This window comes from Kogia breviceps, chromosome 12 (genome assembly GCF_026419965.1).
Source record: "Kogia breviceps isolate mKogBre1 chromosome 12, mKogBre1 haplotype 1, whole genome shotgun sequence".
In the NCBI taxonomy this organism is placed as follows: domain Eukaryota; kingdom Metazoa; phylum Chordata; class Mammalia; order Artiodactyla; family Physeteridae; genus Kogia; species Kogia breviceps.
Genome location: NC_081321.1, coordinates 44,092,637 through 44,112,937, shown reverse-complemented (window position 1 = coordinate 44,112,937; position 20,301 = coordinate 44,092,637). Strand labels below are relative to the sequence as shown.

General features: G+C 48.1%; 2 protein-coding genes across 5 annotated transcripts; both read left to right on the top strand.

Annotated features, from left to right (window-relative positions):
• Positions 1-881: 881 nt before the first annotated feature.
• On the top strand, positions 882-15,954 carry PAN2 (poly(A) specific ribonuclease subunit PAN2). Of its 4 annotated transcripts, none has more exons than XM_059080441.2 (26): positions 882-1,065; positions 1,710-2,117; positions 5,637-5,806; positions 5,916-6,036; positions 6,166-6,243; positions 6,634-6,901; positions 7,319-7,661; positions 7,865-7,961; positions 9,379-9,498; positions 9,710-9,829; positions 10,098-10,226; positions 10,354-10,553; positions 10,665-10,798; positions 10,934-11,040; positions 11,255-11,353; positions 11,470-11,543; positions 11,650-11,797; positions 12,230-12,373; positions 12,510-12,569; positions 12,790-12,880; positions 13,495-13,652; positions 13,753-13,896; positions 14,028-14,207; positions 14,334-14,427; positions 14,715-14,912; positions 15,264-15,954. In XM_059080441.2, the coding sequence occupies exons 2-26, from the start codon at positions 1,836-1,838 to the stop codon at positions 15,296-15,298; spliced, it is 3,594 nt and encodes a 1,197-aa protein (XP_058936424.1). In that variant the 5' UTR covers positions 882-1,065; positions 1,710-1,835; the 3' UTR covers positions 15,299-15,954. The 4 variants fall into 4 exon arrangements, with proteins under 4 accessions (XP_058936424.1, XP_058936422.1, XP_058936423.1 ...); XM_059080439.2 differs by having other exon boundaries at positions 10,665-10,810; XM_059080440.2 differs by having other exon boundaries at positions 10,662-10,798.
• A 387-nt stretch (positions 15,955-16,341) lies between these two features.
• CNPY2 (canopy FGF signaling regulator 2) lies at positions 16,342-19,919 on the top strand. Its single transcript, XM_059080509.2, has 6 exons — positions 16,342-16,866; positions 17,471-17,583; positions 17,733-17,848; positions 18,681-18,884; positions 19,045-19,141; positions 19,758-19,919. The coding sequence occupies exons 2-6, from the start codon at positions 17,496-17,498 to the stop codon at positions 19,799-19,801; spliced, it is 549 nt and encodes a 182-aa protein (XP_058936492.1). The 5' UTR covers positions 16,342-16,866; positions 17,471-17,495; the 3' UTR covers positions 19,802-19,919.
• The last annotated feature ends 382 nt before the right edge of the window (positions 19,920-20,301 follow it).

The following is a 20,301-nucleotide window of genomic DNA, read 5'->3' as shown; positions in this document are numbered from 1 at the left end:
GGAAAACTAAATTCTCGGGTTCTTTTATGAAGACCTATTTACCAGTCTTTATTGAGAGAAATGCTTTAAAACTGTATCCTCTATGAGGAATTCCTTCCACCAGAGGCCCTCTATGTGGCCTTTAGAAACTGAGCTAAAATACCCCACAGACATCTAACAACCTGGATCTATTCCAAAGCAGTTTAAGCTCAGAGTTGGACCCCAAGAATCCCTAAGTGCTGACGCTAAATCTGTAAGAGTTTGGGGAAGGCAAATGTCTCAATTTGCTATGCCCTGTCCCTCTGAGGATAATGTCTAGCTCCACGAGCTAGGGGAATTTGATAGCTGAGTCCTGTTCCCTGGAAATATTACCGGCGCCTCTGGGGAGGGAACAATCACAGATGGGAGTTTCAGACGGTTGCCTTTAGAATAGTAGAAGATGCAGCTACTTGGGCCGTGTTAGGAGGCTGCCTCCCGCTTCCTTTTTTCTCTCCCATGCCTGGAAATGATAGGAAATGCCAGCGAGTTTCGGGGGTAACAGCGTCGGAGGTGGCGGCGTGCTCACAAGAGCACCACGGGAAGAGTGGGTGGAGTGGGCCATACTGGGAATACCCAGCAATCGATTCCCAATGCTTTGCCTTGGGCGCCCCTTATTCTAGTTTCTAAAGCCATAGGGAGCATGAAAGTTCGATCTCCAAGCCTGGGGCTCTCTAATTTTGTTTAAGGAAGGCTTAAAAGAGAAGAGGTGACTTCCTAACTACACCAAAAAGGGACAAGGTCTGACTCCATTTGTCCCTACCCCCGCCCCGTAGCTCTTGCTTTTGCCCAGCTCCCGTGTCACACGTCTTCTCGCGGGGCCGGCTGTACCTGTCTCCTTCCGATTGGCTGAGGTGAGCCCCTAGCCCTTCCTGATTGGAAGCGACGACTGGGAGTGCGCCGTCCTTTCCTTCGTGGAGTTTGGTTGAACCAGAGGCGCGGGGGAGAATTGGGGAAACTGGAATTTCCCGCGGAGCTGACGGCGCTTGCTCTCCCCCCTACTCGTTTTAATTCCAGGCGCTCCAAAATATCCGCCATGGAGAAATCTTGGTAATGACCCAATCCCCGTAAGCATCCCGGGAACACATCTGACCCCTGCCCTAATCCCTCCTCTCCCCGCCGCCGGGGGAGAATTATGGGTAATTGATTTTTCTGGTTACCCCAGAGAATCCTGGGTAACTAGCTATTTCCGTCACGTACCCCTACCCCCGCCCCAACTGTGGGTAACTGGCCATTCTTATTTTTCCCTAGAGAGTCCTGGGTAACATTGCAGAGGATTCTGGCAATTGACTTCTCTTGTTCTCCCTTCTCAACCACCTACCCCCACCCCTAATTCTGGGAAACAAGCACGTTAGCCCCCTTTACCTAATACCTACCCCCGCAGTTGCTGCTCTTACCACTGATAGTTCAGGATGAACCAGGCAGGTGAGCAGGCCTGAAGGGAGGTGAAAGGGAAGTCAGGGATTAAGTTAGTGGGGTGGTGGGGAGTACAGAGTGCCTAGAGGAGAAGAGGAAGGGATAGCACTTCTCCCACCTCTACCCCAATGCCTATTCCCTTCCTGCTTGTTCATCCTATGTCTAGCATTCTCATATCTTCTGGCTGCATCATCTCCCTCCTGCCGGTAAAACCTGGAACACACTAAATACAAGTACCTGGGCCTACCCCTGACTCAGCTACCTCTTTCCCTTTGCAGGTCAGGATGTCCATTCTAGGTCCACTGGTGTCATCCTGCTGAAGGCTGGGTCAGGCATCCAAAGGGGCTGTGGCAAGGGAGGGTGTGACACGGGTCTAATCTGCTGCCATCATCATCACCATCATCATGAACTTCGAGGTTCTGGACCCTGGACTGGCAGAGTATGCCCCAGCCATGCATTCTGCCCTGGATCCTGTCCTGGATGCCCACCTGAACCCAAGTCTGCTACAGAATGTGGAGCTGGACCCAGAGGGAGTGGCCTTAGAGGCTCTTCCCGTCCAGGAGTCAGTGCACATAATGGAAGGTGTCTACTCTGAGTTGCACAGTGTGGTGGCTGAAGTGGGTGTGCCTGTCTCCGTCTCCCACTTTGACTTGCACGAGGAGATGCTGTGGGTGGGAAGCCATGGGGTAAGAACTGTACTCCTTTGTAATGGCTGGAAGGAGATGTTGGAGGTCTTTTATCTGGTTTTAACCCAAGAACAGATGTTTTGCAGGGAGCCAGAACTGAGTTGAGGTGATGAAAGTTAGCTGGGTCTCCAAGTCAAGCCAAGAGGAAGGGAGTGGAGGGAGAAAGAGGGAGTCGTAGGATCCAGAGATGGGTTACATAGGTGTTCTTTTTCAGAAGGCATCCCAATTCTACCACAATTTGCCCATTCCATGCTTTGATTAATCTTAATAACTGCACACATCAGTTAGCCTATAGCCATCTAAATATAGTCTCTAATGCTCCTCCTCTGTTTTCCATTTTTATAATTATAGAATATCTTCTTTTCTGGCCGTGCCACGTGGCTTGTGGGATCTTAGTACCCCCAACCAGGGATCAAACCCGGGCCCGTCAGTGAAAGCGCCAAGTCCTAACCACTGGACCCCCAGGGAATTCCCTAATTATAGAATGTTTAGTGCATGTTTCTGCATATGTTACATGGAATCATTTTGTCTTTGGCTGATTTTAATCTCTCTGGGAGCAGTTATCATTGTTAATTTCTTAAAATGTATCCATATTGCCAATATGCTAGGGAGCCCAAAGATTTTGTAAGAAATAACATGGTATCCTTGGTTTATTAATTTACCTTCCATAGGGTGGGAATTGTTTTTCCATTGGAATGAGTGAATTTTTTTGGTAATACACTCATTTCAGTAGGCAGTGTCTACTGACAGGCTAGGCCCAGGGAATAAAGCTGAATAAAACAATCCTTGCCCTCAAGGAGTTCATAGGACAACGAGGAAAACAAACAAACATGAACAGATAATTTTATGGCACTTTAAAAGAAACTAAAATGTTTCACTTAATAATTATGAATTTAGGATATAAACTAATAAATGCCAGTGTGAAAATACGTACTGAGTGTTGATGAGCATAGAAGAGGACTAGAGGATCTCCAGAAGTAAGTGACACCTGCGCTGACTCTTGAGAGATGAGTAGGAGTCAGGTGAAGAAGAGGGGGATATGCTATCTTGGCAAAAGCAACGGGGTAAACAGTGATTCCCAAGGTATTATATAGCATGATGATTGCAGAGTGCAGGAACTATAAGCAAGTAGGGTTTACTGGACTAGATGATGAAGCTGAAGAGTTAGACATTTCTTCAGCCAGTGTTTTATGAGCACCTTTAAGGTGCCAGAACTTGCTCTGGGGTCTAAGTTTGGAATAAGCATTTTAAAAGGCAACACAGGGCTTCCCTGGTGGCGCAGTGGTTGAGAATCCGCCTGCCAATGCAGGGAACACGGGTTCGTGCCCCGGTCCGGGAAGATCCCACATGCCGCGGAGCGGCTGAGCCCGTGAGCCATGGCCGCTGAGCCTGGGCGTCCGGAGCCTGTGCTCCACAACGGGAGAGGCCACAACAGTGAGAGGCCTGCGTACCACAAGAAAAATAAATAAATAAAAATAAAAAGCAACAAAAATATACCTATGACATATCAGGTGTTGCTTAGAATCCTTAAGAAAAATACAGTGGAATAAGGGAGTTGAGGTATTGAAGGGTGGGCGGTGTTGCTATTTTACATAGTTGGTCAAGGGAAGGGTTCTCTGATAAAGTCTTATTTGAGTAGAGACTGGATGCAGGCCAGGATGTCCATTCTAATTTCCCTAGAAGGGAGGGAGAGAGCCATGCAGATATCGGGGGAGAACATTCTAAAAAACCTCATATGCTATGTTAAAAGAGTTGGACTGATTCTTCAGTCCACTGAAGGTTTTTATCCAGAAAGACAAGGTCTGGTTTGCATCTTAGGTGGAGTGCTGAGGTAGCAGTATAGAGTTTGATTTAAGGGGAATGGGGCAGGACTTAGTGAGGTCAGTGTGCAGTATGTTGTGGTAGTTCACATAAAATACCTTGAAGGCCTGAATGAAGCACTGTAGAGATTTATACATGAGAACAGATTTGAGAAATATTTAGGAAGTAAAATAAATAAGATTTAAATCAACTACCAGTGACTTACTCCACTGAGTAGATCATGGTACCATAGGGAATACAGTTAAGAGGAATTGAAATGGGGTAAAGATGGTGAATTTTTTTTTTAATTAATTTATTTTTGGCTGTGTTGGGTCTCTGTTGTTATGTGCAGGCTTTCTCTAGTTGTGGCCAGCGGGGGCTACTCTTCGTTGTGGTGTGCGGGCTTCTCACTGCTGTGGCTTCTCTTGTTGCGGAGCATGGGCTCTAGGCTCGCGTACTTCAGTAGTTGCAACACTCATGGGCTCTAGAGCGCAGGCTCAGTAGTTGTGGCACACGGGCTTAGTTGCTCTGCAGCATGTGGGATCTTCCCGGACCAGGGCTCGAACTGATGTCCCCTGCATTGGCAGGTGGATTCTTAACCACTGCGCCACCAGGGAAGCCCAAGATGGTGAATTTGATTTAGGATGTAACAAGTTTGAGGTTCTCATGGGATTTCTAAAGAGAGACATATAGTAGGTATTTGGATGTATAAGTCTGAAGCTTGAGGCAGTGGTCTGGGCTAGAGGAGAAAAGTAGGATTCATCAACTTTAAGATGAATGATTAAAACCTTAAGAGTGGGTGAGATTATCTAGGAAGAAAAGTAGAGTGAGAAGATAGTGGGCTGAGAATAGCCATGTTTCAAGAGTGGTCATAAGGATTGCACATAAGGAGAAGATAGTGAGCTAAGAGTCAGGAGAGAAACCAGGAGTGGATGATGTCATAGTAGCCAAGGATGGCATGAGTTTCACATTCTCTCTATTCCAGTCTGTGACCCACAGTACACATTTCCCAGTTGGCTGGTAGAGATTATGACTTGACTGTGGGGACTTCCCTGGTGGCACAGTGGTTAAGAATCCACCTGCAATGCAGGGGACACGGGTTCGAGCCCTAGTCCAGGAAGATCCCACATGCCGCGGAGCAACTAAGCCCGTGTGCCACAACTACTGAGCCTGCGCTCTAGAGCCCACAAGCCACAACTACTGAGCCTGCATGCTGCAACTACTGAAGCCCGTGAGCCTAGAGCCCATGCTCCGCAACAAGAGAAGCCACCACAACTAGAGAAAGCCCGCACCCATCAACGAAGACCCAAAGCAGGCAATAAATAAATAAATAAATAAATAAATTTATTTAAAAAAAAAAAAAAAAAAGACTGTGGAACATAAGAAAGCCAGCTGGCCGTTGGAGGACTGGACCCACATCCCTGACCTTCTGAGCACTGTTCTAACCAACTGAGCCATTACCTATTCAGCAAGGATATTGTGAGGATAAAATGAGGTAGAGTTTATAGAACTGCTTTGTAAAGCATTAAACAAACATAAGATAGTATTATCAGTGTTTTTATCACTAAGATTGGTGCTCAGCCTTATGCCTTAGTCACTGCTAGCCAGAAAGGCCAGGCAAGAATGGAGAAAAACTGAGCAATGTCCAGTCTCTGATTTGTATCTGGGATGGCCTTGCCCCTCCACTCAGGATGTCTCTCATCTTTTTGTCCACTACAGGGCCATGCCACGTCATTTTTCGGCCCAGCTTTGGAACGCTACTCATCATTTCAGGTCAATGGCAGTGATGACATTCGGCAGATCCAAAGCCTGGAGAATGGCATCCTTTTTCTTACCAAGAACAACCTGAAGTATATGGCCCGTGGAGGCCTCATTATATTTGATTACCTGTAAGTGGTTTCTCACCTCTGGACTGGGAAAGAGGGTCCCTCACAGAGTGGGATCCAGAGAATTGGAAACTTTTGAGACCCTGGCCCCTTAGCTTTTCCTCTCTCACAGGCTGGATGAGAGTGAAGATATGCACAGTCTGCTGCTGACTGACAGCAGCACTCTGCTCATTGGTGGGCTGCAGAGCCACATATTGGAGATTGACCTTAACACTGTCCAGGAGACTCAGAAGGTACAAGCAGGGCGTGAGGTTATTGGGGGGAGTATAAGCTGGAAATGCCTGTGATGTGTGCAACCTTTCTGTTCCTTTGGTCTGTGGGAAGAAATCATTCTCACTGGTTTCTCCCGCTTCCCTGCACAGTATGCAGTTGAGACACCTGGAGTCACTATCATGAGACAGACGAATCGCTTCTTCTTCTGTGGCCACACATCTGGCAGGGTGACTGACTACATTCCATTTTTCCTCCCACCATGGGGCCTGTTTCACCAGATAATGTGATTGGGCTCTGCCTTTTCCTCATTTCTGGGGCTGTAGTTGGAGGGTGGGAGGAATGGATTGAGTTCCTACTTAGCCATGTTATACTAAGAGATTATCTTTCAGCCTGATGTTTTCTGTTGTAAATGGGTATCTCAGAGGCAAAGGGGTAAACAAGAGCTCTCTTTGGGGTCCCATCCAGCTCTTGGTGTCTCTTTTTGCTTTTTTTTATGCTTTAATTGTCTGTAACCTAGAGCCATAGTTCTTTGGGTAGGGGCCTCACAAGGTTGGGTAGGTGGCAGGTCCTCTTCCTGATAGCAGCGTTGGCAGATAACCAAGTTCTCTCTTCTTCAGGTTTCCCTGCGAGACCTCCGTACTTTTAAGGTGGAGCATGAGTTTGATGCCTTCTCAGGGAGTCTGTCGGATTTTGATGTGCACGGCAACCTGCTAGCCACTTGTGGTTTCTCCAGCCGCCTCACCGGCCTGGCCTGTGACCGTTTCCTCAAGGTGTATGATCTACGCATGATGCGTGCCATCACACCACTTCAAGTTCATGTGGATCCTGCCTTCTTACGCTTCATCCCTACATATACTTCTCGTCTTGCTATCATCTCCCAGTCAGGTATGAAGGGGATGTAGGATGGGGTAGGAGGAGTGGATGAGTGAAGGGGAACTAGGCACGAGAAGGAGTGTGCTCCCTGGAATTTCTTTGTTGGGGAAAAAGTAACCTTTCTGAGGGGTCTCAGGGTCTCACTTAGGTTTGGTAAGAGATTAGAGCTTTTATTTTCTCCCTGAGTGTGAAGAACACATATGCAAAAAATATAGGTAGAGCAGGCAAAACAACTTTAGAACTGTCCTTTGCTGGGTAGCAAACCTCCCTGTGGTTTATGGGAAGACATCAGATGGTACTTTCTCCTATCTCTAGGAATGGATTTGGGGCCCATCTTTGCTTGATTCCAGGGGAAGAAGGTAGGAAGGGCATAAAAGGATGGCTCCCTTTCATCTTCCAGGGCTCACTGGGCTTCCTTCTCCCTCCTAGGGCAGTGCCAGTTTTGTGAGCCCACAGGCCTGGCCAACCCAGCAGACATCTTTCACGTGAATCCTGTGGGGCCTCTGCTAATGACGTTTGACGTGTCAGCCAGCAAGCAGGCCCTCGCCTTTGGGGATTCTGAGGGCTGTGTGCATCTCTGGACTGATTCCCCTGAGCCTTCCTTCAACCCCTACTCCCGTGAGACCGAGTTTGCTTTGCCCTGTCTCGTGGACTCACTGCCTCCTCTGGACTGGAGCCAGGACCTGCTGCCTCTTTCCCTCATCCCTGTCCCGCTCACCACTGACACGCTTCTCTCTGATTGGCCTGCTGCCAACTCCGCTCCAGCTCCCAGGTTGTACCTCACATCTGGGCCAAAAGGAGGGAGGGGGAAAGGGCCAGGATTCCAGGATTCTCTGCAAGCCCTGTTATTATTCTACTTCTTTCCTGATTTTTGTCTACTCTCAGTATTTTCTTTTTTTTCCTGGTCCCTTGGGGATTGGGGCTGAATGGGCAGACACCACAACCTTCAAGCCCTAGCACTATGCTACATTATAGGCGAGCACCCCCTGTGGATGCAGAGATTCTGCGCACCATGAAGAAGGTGGGCTTCATTGGCTATGCACCCAACCCCCGCACCAGGCTGCGCAATCAGGTATGTTCAGAGAGGAGAGGGTCAGCCCCCATCCCAGGCCATTGGTGTTTCTCCTATCTTTTTCCTTTAGTAGTTCTCATTAGTTTTTTTTTTTTTTTTTTCGCGGTATGCGGGCCTCTCACTGTTGTGGCCTCTCCCGTTGCGGAGCACAGGCTCCAGACGCGCAGGCTCAACGGCCATGGCTCATGGGCCCAGCCGCTCCACGGCATGTGGGATCTTCCCGGACCGGGGCACGAACCCGCGTCCCCTGCATCGGCAGGCGGGCTCTCAACCACTGCGCCACCAGGGAAGCCCCTAGTTTTTATAAAAATAAATTTTATTTGTTTATTTATTTTTGGCTGCATTGGGTCTTCGTTGCTGCGCACAGGCTTTCTCTAGTTGCAGTGAGCAGGGGCTACTCTTCGTTGCAGTGCATGGGCGTCTCACTGCGGTGGCTTCTCGTTGTGGAGCGCAGCGTTCATTAGTTGTGGCACGTGGGCTCAATAGTTGTGGCTCGCGGGCTCTAGAGTGCAGGCTCAATAGTTGTGGCGCAGGGGCTTAGTTGCTCCGCAGCATGTGGCATCTTTCCGAACCAGGGCTCGAACCCGTGTCCCCTGCATTGGTAGGCGGATTCTTAACCACTGCGCCACCAGGGAAGTTCCGTCTCATTAGTATTTGCTTTTAGTCAGTCAGTAAAGGTTTTTTGAAGCCTACTGAATTGAAGGTACTATACTAGGTGTTAGGGTTCAGAGACATAAAAGATAGGGTCCTTGCTCTTAAGAAGTTTAGAAGTTTAGTGTTTGGTTGGTGAAGGTAAGACCTGTGCATAGCAGAAATTATTTATGTTTTATCATTAAATGCTAAAGGATTGTTAGAAGCATTCAGTGCGAGAGCTGTTTAGAGGGAAAACGGTACTCTGGGCTAGAGTGGTCAGGGAGAGCAATACTAAAAGAGGTGGATGTTGAGCTGGAAAGGTGAAAGACAGGCAAGTAGATGGTAACAGGGGAGGCTTTCAAGATGAGAGAACAGTGTTACTGAAGTCTCAGAAGGCCTGACAGGGACTATGCTGGAGCAGCTGTTAGTATTGGGAAACAGTGAGAGATGAAGTTTGGAAAGGGGCCGGTTGTGAAGCCTTGCATACCAGTGTATAGCACAAGTGATGCACCGAAAGGGCCATTCTGGGTGGGGTAGTCTGGTGGCGCATGCTAGACAGAGTGAACGTGGGGAAGCCCAGTGTGGAAGCCACTGGCATTGTCCAGCTGTGATGAGGTAGGGTGATGGCAGTGGGAATGAAAAGGAAGCAGTGGATGCTGAAAACCCCATGAAATTAGAAGATTCAGGACTTGGTGATGATAGCTTCAGTGTTGGAATAAAGGTAGGGGGAAACCAAAGATGATTATATACATCCAACGAGGCCACCTCTTTTTTAAAACCCTAGATTCCTTACCGACTCAAGGAGTCTGACAGTGAATTTGACAGCTTCAGCCAGGTCACTGAGTCACCAATAGGGCGGGAAGAGGAGCCACATCGCCACATGGTCTCTAAGAAATACCGCAAGGTGCTGGGGATACCAAGGAAGGGGCCTTCTGGGATGTGGGGAAAGGTTCCCGGGGAAGGGGGTCATATGAGACAGAATTGAAGGGCTCATTCAAGAAGCCTTCGCCTATCCCTCTGGACTCAAGAGAGGTTTGGGGGAAGGTTATGGCTACTGCAAAGATTTAGGGGACTCTGAGGGTGTCTTCCTCTTGCTCAGACTGTTTCTGCTTCAGGTGACCATCAAATATTCCAAGCTAGGGCTGGAGGACTTTGACTTCAAACAGTACAATAAGACGCTGTTTGCTGGATTAGAGCCCCACATCCCCAATGCCTACTGTAACTGCATGATCCAGGTAAGGCTGGGTGTTCCTGCGATTTGAACATGGCTTTTCTTTTTCTTTGTGGGCCCTCCAACCCCTTGTCTTTTTCCAGGTCTCCCCAGCCAAGTCCACTTTGGCCTCCTCTACCATTCTTTCTTGCCCCTCAGCCTTCACGTCTCCTCTGTGAGCTCTACTTCTTCAGTGGACTCCAGCTCTGTATTCTCCACCAACTCTTAACCTTCTGATCTCTCTTCCTCCCTGTACCAGTTGTCTGCATCATATCTCCTGCTCTTCCCTCCAGGTGCTCTATTTCCTGGAACCTGTTCGCTGTCTAATCCAGAACCACCTTTGCCAGAAGGAGTTCTGCCTAGCATGTGAGCTGGGCTTCCTCTTCCACATGTTGGACCTCTCCCGAGGTGACCCTTGTCAGGTCAGTGCCTGGAGACCTGGGACAATAAAAGGGGAAGGGAGGTGGACAGTAGGCAGGGTCATCACTCTGCAGATGGCCACAAAAGAGAAAATAACCCTTTTCCACCAACACACTTCCTGGATTCCAGGGCAGTAATTTTCTTAGGGCATTCCGCACCATTCCTGAGGCCTCGGCCCTTGGTCTGATTTTGGCTGACTCGGATGAGGCTTCAGGCAAGGGCAATCTGGCCAGGCTCATTCAGAGGTGGAATCGCTTCATTCTTACTCAACTGCATCAAGATTTGCAGGAGCTGGAAGTACCCCAGGCTTATCGAGGTGCTGGTGGCAGGTATGGAATTGGGACAGGAATAGTTAAAGCCCCCATGATAAGCCCCACTGTGACTTAAAGGGTCTCCTAACTCCCTCCATGTGCATATATTGCCCTCCCCATTCTTAGCAGCTTTTGCTCATCGGGAGACTCTGTCATTGGGCAGCTGTTCAGCTGTGAGATGGAAAACTGCAGCCTCTGCCGCTGTGGCAGTGAAACCGTGCGAGCCTCATCCACTCTGCTCTTCACACTCTCCTACCCTGAGGGTAGCAACAGTGGTATACCCTGCAGCTGGGTTGGGAAGGCTCCCCCAGATGTCCTGTAACATCAAGGAGAGGGTGTTGGGGGGCTAACAGTGGGTACAGGGAGGACCTGGAGTGAAGCATCCAGTTTCCCTTCAGATAAAACCGGGAAGAATTGTGACTTTGCTCAGGTGCTGAAGCGAAGCATCTGCCTGGAGCAGAATACACAGGCCTGGTGTGACAACTGTGAAAAGTACCAGCCCACGGTGAGTGGGCTGTTGCACTGGACTAGAGTCCTGCCATGCTGGGGACTCGGCCATGGTCTCATCTGGGACTGGCTGGGTCAGCACCACCATCCAGCGATCTGTAGGGAGTGGGAAGAACCCCAACTGGAGGATGCAGATCCAGGCTTAACTGTTCCTGTCCAGGTTTCTCTCCCTGTAGGCTGCCTGCCATTCCTTGTTTGTTTTATCCTCTCAGATTCAGACCCGCAACATCTGCCATCTCCCAGATATTCTTGTCATCAATTGTGAGGTGAACAGCTTGAAAGAAGCTGATTTCTGGAGAATGCAGGCTGAGGTAGGGACTGAGTCTGGAAACAGGACTTTAGGAGTACTTTTTAGTTCTTCCCTCTTTTGACTTCCATATATGATTAATGTTCCGGAGGAATTGGATATTTTCTCCTTTGTGTTCAGGTTGCCTTCAAGATAGCAATAAAGAAGCATGGTGGGGAAATCTCCAAGAATAAGGAGTTTGCTTTGGCTGATTGGTAGGTATTGTCTGTAGAGTGGTCAAAGGATTGAACTACTCAGGGGCTCCTCTTGTCACTGGTCAGATCTCCTCAGAACAAATTTCCAATTCTCCTGTCCTGATAGGAAGGAACTAGGGAGTCCAGAGAGCATGCTGATGTGTCCCTCCATTGAGGAGTTGAAGAATGTCTGGCTTCCTTTCTCCATTCGAATGAAGATGACCAAGAACAAAGGGCTGGATGTTTGCAATTGGACTGATGGGGATGAGATGCAGGTTGTTGAAAAACTGGGAAGAGGAGGGGGAATAAGGGAGAAAAGGTCCGGGAATTCCCTGGCGGTCCAGTGGTTAGGACTCGGCGCTCTCACTGCTGGGGCCCCGAGTTCGATCCCTGGTCGGGAACTAGAATCCCATAAGCTGCGTGGCGCGGCCCCAGAAAAAAAAAGAGAGAAGGTCAGGGCAGAAGCAAGGCAAGGGGAATGTGGAATTTAGCATAAGGGGAAAAAAGGGAATAAGGCCTAGTAATCATCAGTTGTGGGCTTTTCCAGAGTGACTCAGTTCAGTGTTGGGAGTCATAGATGGGCTAGGATGGAAAGAACCCACCCTCGTCCCCCATCCCTATACCCCAAACTCCCTGCCCTCTATCCCCATTCCCCTTCCTTCCTCATCCTTAAACTTAGCTTAGCAGCCTGGGTACCCCCCTCACAGTGGGGCCCAGCCAGGGCAGAGGAGGAGCATGGTGTCTATGTGTATGACCTGATGGCTACTGTGGTACACATCCTGGACTCACGCACAGGGGGCAGCCTGGTGGCTCACATCAAAGTTGGAGAGACCTACCACCAGCGCAAGGAGGTGAGTGAGGTAATACAGGGCAGGGACACTCCTGGTGGTGGCCACATGGAGTCCCAGTTCTGTCCTTATCTTAAGTCTGAGCCAGAATGCTCCAGCCATCACTTTGGCATCACTGTGTCTCTGTATCTCCACACAGGGTGTTACCCACCAGCAGTGGTATCTCTTCAATGATTTTCTCATTGAACCTATTGATAAGGTTAGTTGTAATACATTCTGTTCCCCCTTTCATCTCCCTTTTTCTTAGCATTCTTATCCTCAGTGCCTGAGAGAGTGCCAGGCAGATTCAGAGGGAGGGATGGGGCCTCCATAATAAAAAGCAGAGCTAAAAATAGCACCTGAGTCCTGTCATTTCTCTGACTTGGGATAATGGGAAAAGAGGCATATATGTAGGCCATTAAGTGCTTTTTCTTTTATAGCATGAAGCTGTGCAGTTTGACATGAATTGGAAAGTGCCTGCTATCCTTTATTACATCAAAAGGAATCTTAATTCCAAATACAACCTGAACAGTAAGTGGTACAGTGTAGACCCAAGGGTGTGGGCAATTTAGATTGGTCTTCAGGAAGAGATCTGGGAAATAGCTTGTTAAGATTAGGATTGGTGACCAGTGTTAATATTTCCAGGGATAGTAGAGCAATTCCTGCTCATCAGGCCTTAAATTTAGAATCTGGAGATACTGAGGGTGTCGAGGGAAGAGGTGATGGTGGGGGGAAGTCTGATCAAAATGGCTAAGGTTATGATTTTGAGCCTAACCATTCTTATCCCCAAGTGAAGATCTCTTTTTTTTGGTGATGAACTCCTTATTAAGTCCCTTTTTGATGCCTTTAAACCATAGTTTCTCTGTACCTTTATTTTTCTGAATTTACTAAGGTAAAGTCTAAAGTGAGAATCTTATTCCTTCCTCTCTGTTAACTTTTTTGGGTTTTTTTAGCATATTTCCTGATAATTTTCTGATTTGACCTGTTCCATCTACCTGCTCTGTCCATCAGACATGATCTTTTTACTCACATGCTTTGATTATTGGGATAACAGTGTAGACCTGGTCTCTGGTAGCCACTCTGGCTTCCCTCCCCTGGTCACTTATCTCTCCCCAGCCATCTATCTTCTGGATTCTCCCTTCCAGTTAAGAACCCTATCGAGGCAAGTGTTCTGCTGGCTGAAGCCTCATTAGCACGGAAGCAGCGGAAAACACATACGACCTTTATTCCCCTGATGCTGAATGAGATGCCACAGGTTGGGGACTTGGTGGGCTTGGACGCTGAGTTTGTCACCCTTAATGAGGTAACCAAGACCAAAAAGGGTGGGGTGTTAGAACAGAACTCTGGGGATGTTAGGAGTCATAAGCATTTCTCTGATTTCCTTATGAACTCTTCTCATATAGGAAGAAGCAGAGCTGCGCAGTGATGGCACCAAGTCTACCATCAAGCCAAGCCAGATGTCAGTAGCGAGGATTACCTGCGTTAGGGGCCAGGGACCCAATGAGGGTATCCCCTTCATTGATGACTACATCTCTACTCAGGAGCAGGTAGTAGGATGTTGAGATGCAAGTGAGAGAGACCCTGTGCTTATATAGAGTGCCCTAGAACCCAGGGAAGAGTGGCAGGGGGAACTGTGCACCTCGTTTCCTGGGTCACTTGACCTTTTCTCTATCCCTAGGTGGTGGATTACTTGACTCAGTACTCAGGGATAAAGCCAGGAGACCTTGATGCCAAGATTTCCTCTAAGCACCTCACAACTCTAAAGTCTACCTACTTAAAGCTTCGTTTTCTCATAGACATTGGAGTCAAGTTTGTGGGTCATGGTCTGCAGAAGGACTTCCGGGTCATCAACCTCATGGTTTGGGCAGGGCTCTTTTAAGAGTCTTTCTTTGTGTGTGGGCCCCCCAGGGTATACATTGTGCTTTTGGAAAATGGGAAATTGTGGATCCCTTACCTTCAGTCTCCACTCTTTTATCCCTGGCAGGTGCCCAAGGACCAAGTCCTTGACACTGTTTATCTATTTCACATGCCCCGAAAACGAATGATTTCCCTGCGATTCCTTGCTTGGTACTTTCTGGGTGAGTTGCTCTGCCTTGTAGCCCTCGCTGTGGTCAGCAAGAGCATGAAAATGTGTGAGAGGCCAAGGGGAGTAGGTATGACCCTGGGTTAGTGGTGAGAGTTACTGATGAGAGTTACTAATTAGCTTCAGTATCCCTTCTGTGCACTAGGGTTGGTGTTTGGCTCTTTCCCTTAAGGGTAGTCAGGGTTTTTTTGTTGTTTATTGGGAGTTGGGGGTGTGAGTAGAGGACATGTCCTTACCTCCCTTTGCTAGGCCTCAAACTATTCTACCTCTACTTCCCCCCAGACCTGAAGATTCAAGGGGAGACCCATGACAGTATTGAAGATGCCCGCACAGCCCTTCAGCTTTACCGAAAGTATCTGGAGCTAAGCAAAAATGGCAGTGAGCCTGAGTCCTTCCACAAAGTGCTCAAGGGCCTTTACGAGAAAGGCCGAAAGATGGACTGGAAGGTGCCTGAGCCCGAGGGCCAGACAAGTCCCAAGAGTAAGGCCTGGGATGGGACAGGGGATACTGGACTGGGTGGGTTTTGGTTGTATATGTGAAGATTATACCCACTGTAGTAAGAATGATGATGATAACAACAGTACCACCCCAACAGGTTGTAATATAAAGCACTTAACAGTTTACAAAGCACTTAATCCTCAAAACATTCAGTGAAATCGATTTTATTATTGAAACTCTCTATTGGTCCTAACCTCTTCTTGCCCAGTTCGAAAATGTTTGGGGCAGTTCCATGCCCTCTTTCCTCTTGCATTTTTCCTTCATAAGAAGTGTCCCAGGTCCTTTTTCTCCACTCATCTTAAAAGTCAATGCTCTTCGTTTTGTCTCTGACAGATACAGCTGTCTTCTCTTCAGTGCTGGCGCTCTGACCTCACCCTCCCCCAACGAACAAGTCCCTCTCCCTTCAGTTTTCTGTGGCCCTAGAAGTGGGAGATGGCTTCCCAAGTTGGCTATACCCTGTCTACTTCCAGAATTGGACTTGCTCAGGGTCTACAGATGGTGCTATTAATAGAACTGGAATGCAGCAGAACTGTTGCAAAGGGTCTAGGAGCCAGATTCCTTTTTCATCCTTTGCAAAAATAGTGGGCCAGAAACAGAGTCTAGAATTGACCCAGATGGAAAGTAATTCATGTTCTTAATAAATATCCTGGGTAATTAACACCCAGGGAAAGAAGCTCCTGGAACCAAAACTCTCATTTTCTAGTTGGCTAAGTACTGAAGTCACGGACAATAACAGGATACAACAATAGCTCAAGACCTAGCTTAAGTCTGACTGCTTGAGGGTTGCCTGGAGGGGCCAGCATTTAGAGTCTGGTGGTCCCAAGCAAACCAGTGTTGCCAACATTATTATTGCCGAAAGGGCCTTTGGGTCCTAGACAAAGCTTCACTGCTGGCTTCACTCCTGTTGACAGCTGAGAAGCATCTGTCTTCCATCCACTCTCCTATCCCAGGTTTTGTTTTCTTGTTATTTTTTAAAAATTTTGTCTTAAATTGCATGTTTTATAAAATAAAAACAAAAATATTATTGAGTGTCATCTATCTCATTAGAAATGTGTGCATGTGGGGTTCTCTGACTTCAGCTATCCTCTCCTTTGTGTTGGCTTTCTATTACAACTGGAAAAAACTAAGGCTTTCAAATTTCCACCCAGAAATGAAGGTAAAACTCTGGAGTCCAAAATTTAGGATGTTGGAGGAGAATGCCTTTCCTGGGCAGTGTTAGGTCTTTGCTGTGGCTGCCTAGAACCCTAAGGTCGGGTTCTTTTAAGATGTACAGTTTGGTTTCCCCGTTACGTGTAAAAGGGGAGTGGGAGAAACTGACAAACTACAGGTCCCAGGATATCTTAAAATCTGTAGCTACTAATAAAGAATCTGTATGGTGCCGCAGTGCTTCCTGGGAGATGTAGTTTTCTGGGTATTGAAACCAGAGCTTCTCACTGCCTAGCAGCACACCTTTCTTTTTGAAGGTCCGAGCCCACCTAGATTGGCACGCGCGAGCCTGACCGCCTCCGTGCACCACGTCAGGCTCCGACTCTGCTTCAAGCCACTCCTATTCTTCGGCTGACCCACCCCCACGGTGGTCACGTGGAGCTGCTCGCCACGCAAGTCTGGGTCCTGCGATCCACCGGGGTCCTTGCCGCCTGGGAGCCGCTCCTACGCTGCCTGTTCGCGCGAGAGTTTGGAGGGGCGGGTTTGGGGTCGGTCTCTAGTGTGGGACTTGTACTGTAGTGCATTTGAGACCTGCTTAGGCGTCCACTTAGGGCTCGAGGAGCTGGCTCAGGCGGTCGCCGGGGCACCCCGTGTCTGGAAAGCGCAGGAGCGCTCTGGAGAAGCCTGGACAGCCCCGCTTCCCCGCAGCCAGGTGCTAGGGTCGGGAGCTAAAGTGAGAGTCCGGCTGTCTTCCAGCACCTGGGCCACGGCGGCGGCCCTGGGAGCAGAGGTGGGACGGATGCGAGTGGCACTGAGGGTCGGGGTTGCACTGGATCGAAGGCAGTGGTGGGGTCTTTAGAAAGGGGGCTGGCCCGCACGGGGAATAGCTTATAGGCTGGAGGTGGGGATGCAGCAGTCTTCGGTGCTGGGTCCAAATAGGCCCTAGTTATTGAGTGCTTCTCTCGCCAGCCAGCCACCTCGCTACCTCCTGGCCAGAATCAGCTACTCTCCTTGCCAGCAGCTCCTCTGTGCCTGTCGTCCTTGCTTAATCCTAGCCACCAACCCATGGCTGCCACATAGCCCTGTGAATCCTAGGCAGCGGATGCTTAAGTACCAACATGTAAGACTTCACCTGTCGACGTAGTGTCTGGGGCTAAGCCCCAAGTTCCGAGCTCAGCGCTCTTACCCACCGCCCCGGAGCCTCCGGGGCCTCGAGCGCCAGAACAGAGGAGCCCCTTTGTGTGCGGGCCATTTCCTGGAAAGTAGAGCCAGATCACACTGAAGCCTTTGTAGGCCTTGGGATGAAGGATTGGGCGGGGGTGGTGGGGGGGCGAGGTACAGGGGAGAATGGAGCTGGCTCCTCTCACCTATGCTTTATTCCAATCCAAAACAAGGTGGAGCAACCCCATTGCGCTAAAGATGAAGGGCTGGGGTTTGCTGGCCCTGCTTCTGGGGGCCCTGCTGGGAGCTGTCTGGGCCCGGAGAAGCCAGGATCTACACTGTGGAGGTAAAGGCACAAAAGAAGAAATGGGAGGAAGAGTGGGTGGGGAAGATAGAGCCTTGGAGGACATGGGATCCAAGGCCTGGGAGAAGGATGAGTGGAAGTCCCTGGGTTGATTCCTTTCTCTCCCCACCCCCTGCCCCCCCTTGCACCAGCTTGCAGGGCTCTGGTGGATGAACTAGAGTGGGAAATTGCCCAGGTGGATCCCAAGAAGACCATTCAGATGGGCTCTTTCCGAATCAATCCAGATGGCAGCCAGTCAGTGGTGGAGGTAACTGACTGTTCCCCCAAATAAAATAGCTCATTCTAACTAATTAAGAGGGACCTTAGTTTAATAGAAATGTAGAAAACATTGACCCACATAAGTATCTAAAAGATTGGGCTGTCTTATTTGGAAGAGGCTGGAGGCTTATACCCTCTGCATTTGCTTCCTTGGCTCGAAACCCTAATACTTTATATTTCTGTTGTAGAAGTTGTTAGCCGACAGGGAACCTTGATCAGCCCCCTGCTCCACATCCTTAATCCAGTGACTTGTGTTTTCACTATGGCAGTATGGTATACAAACAAACATTCATCTGAAAAAAATAGGTCTTATCCTTACATTTAGGGAATTTATTTCAGGTGAAAACATAACACAGAAAGCTGTACCCAGTGGGCATTTGGGAGATGTTAAGGTTATGATGCTTGTGAAATGCTTTAATAGTTATCTTCAAAGCCCATACTGCCTCTTTAATGCTCTCCTCCTATTAAGGGCAGGTATTAGCCTCATTTTAATACAAAAAAGAAAATCATTACCTTACAGCCATAAGAATTAAAAGAATTCAAAGGAAGAGAACACATAGTTGACTAAGGTTAATTAAAGAGGTTGTTTATCTATAATTTGGAGCTAATGACACCTATTTTATTTTTTAGGCTTGTATAATGAGGTAAATAAGATCACATATTTGAAAGGACTTTAGAACTACACAAATCATACTGTTTTTAAATTAGGGAAGGCTTTTTAGAATAGGTTGGTTGAGCTAGATTTGGAAGGAAAAGTAAGGATATAAATTACTAATGTACAGAGGTAGAAAAATGTGACCCAAGGCTGAGGACATTTCTAGGTGCCTTATGCTCGCTCAGAGGCCCACCTCACAGAGCTGCTAGAGGAGGTATGCGACCGGATGAAGGAGTATGGGGAACAGATTGACCCTTCCACCCACCGCAAGAACTACGTACGTGTAGTGGGCCGGAATGGAGAATCCAATAAACTGGACCAACAGGGGATCCGAATTGATTCAGACATCAGTGGCACCCTCAAGTTCGCGGTGAGCTATGGGAGTGGGTAGCCGGTTCTTGGAAACTAGGGGAATTACTGGAGAGCCCCAGTGGAAAGTTGGATTAATGTCCTTGTCCTCCTCTCTGGAGGTGGAGACCAGAGGCTTCCCTTGCTGTCTTCTCTCACTCCTTTCTCCCTTGGGTTGACAGTGTGAGAGCATTGTGGAGGAATACGAGGATGAACTCATTGAATTCTTTTCCCGAGAGGCTGACAATGTTAAAGACAAACTTTGTAGTAAGCGAACAGGTAAGCTATTCCCACTTTACCTCCTGTCCTCACATCCCTGTGGAACCTGGCACATTCTCTAGTGTGTTTCCCACCCCAGCTCCTCCAACACCCCCCTAATACCCACTCCTTCAACCTCTGATGTTAGCTCAAGAGTTGACTTCCATTACTTATGGCTTAGGGACTTGGGTTGTTCCTCTCCATTCTTTTCCTGTTGGCTTTCAGAATTTGTGGCTCCCTCACCTGAGTGAGATACTGGTGAGAGGATGGTGGGAATGTTTTGTCATTTAAAAGCATATGCTCCGGGGACTTCCCTGGCGGTCCAGTGGTTAAGACTTCATCTTCCAGTGCAGGGGGTGTGGGTTCGATCCCTGGTCAGAGAGCGAAGATTCCCACATGCCTCAAGGCCAAAGAACCAAAACATGAAACAAATAATATTGTAACAAATTCAATGAAGACTTTAAAAAAATGGTCCACATCAAAAAATCTTGGGGAAAAAAAAAAGGAAAAAAAAGCATATGCTCTGAAAAATGGTGGTCGGTGTGTGTGTCAGTTTGTTTTGGGATATTTTCTTGATAGTGGCATATATCAGTATGAGAGTGGCATTTTCTTTGAAACTGTCATGTGCTATTTGCAGATCTATGTGACCATGCCCTGCACATATCGCATGATGAACTATGAACCACTGGAGCGGCCCAGACTGACAAGCTTGATGGATCACCCCCAGGAGGGGAGAGGGTGGCAATGCCTTTTATATTATGTTTTTACTGAAATGAACTGAAAAAATATGAAACCAAAAGTATGAACCGTGTTGTCTTTTCATGCCCAGAATTGGCCCTTAAATTAGGCTTGAAAATATGAGATTCCAGACAGGAAAGAAAAAGGAAGGGAAGTAAGAGCTTTGGGAATGGTATAGCGCTAAGGTAGGAGGAGCCTGAAGCTTTCATTCTTTTGTTATCTGAGATTCCTGCTGGACTCGAAAACTAGATAAGCATTTATTCAGTGTTTATTCAATATGATGTGTTTAGAGTCTAATTATAGTGAGAAGAGGAACCTCTATGATTAACCTAGGGAAAATGAATAAGGTATGGTAGTATAGGATTCTAGAAATTACTTGTATTCATACTGATGAAACATAAAGTAAGATAGAGCTCAGTCCTGAAGGAAATGGATTTTTCTAC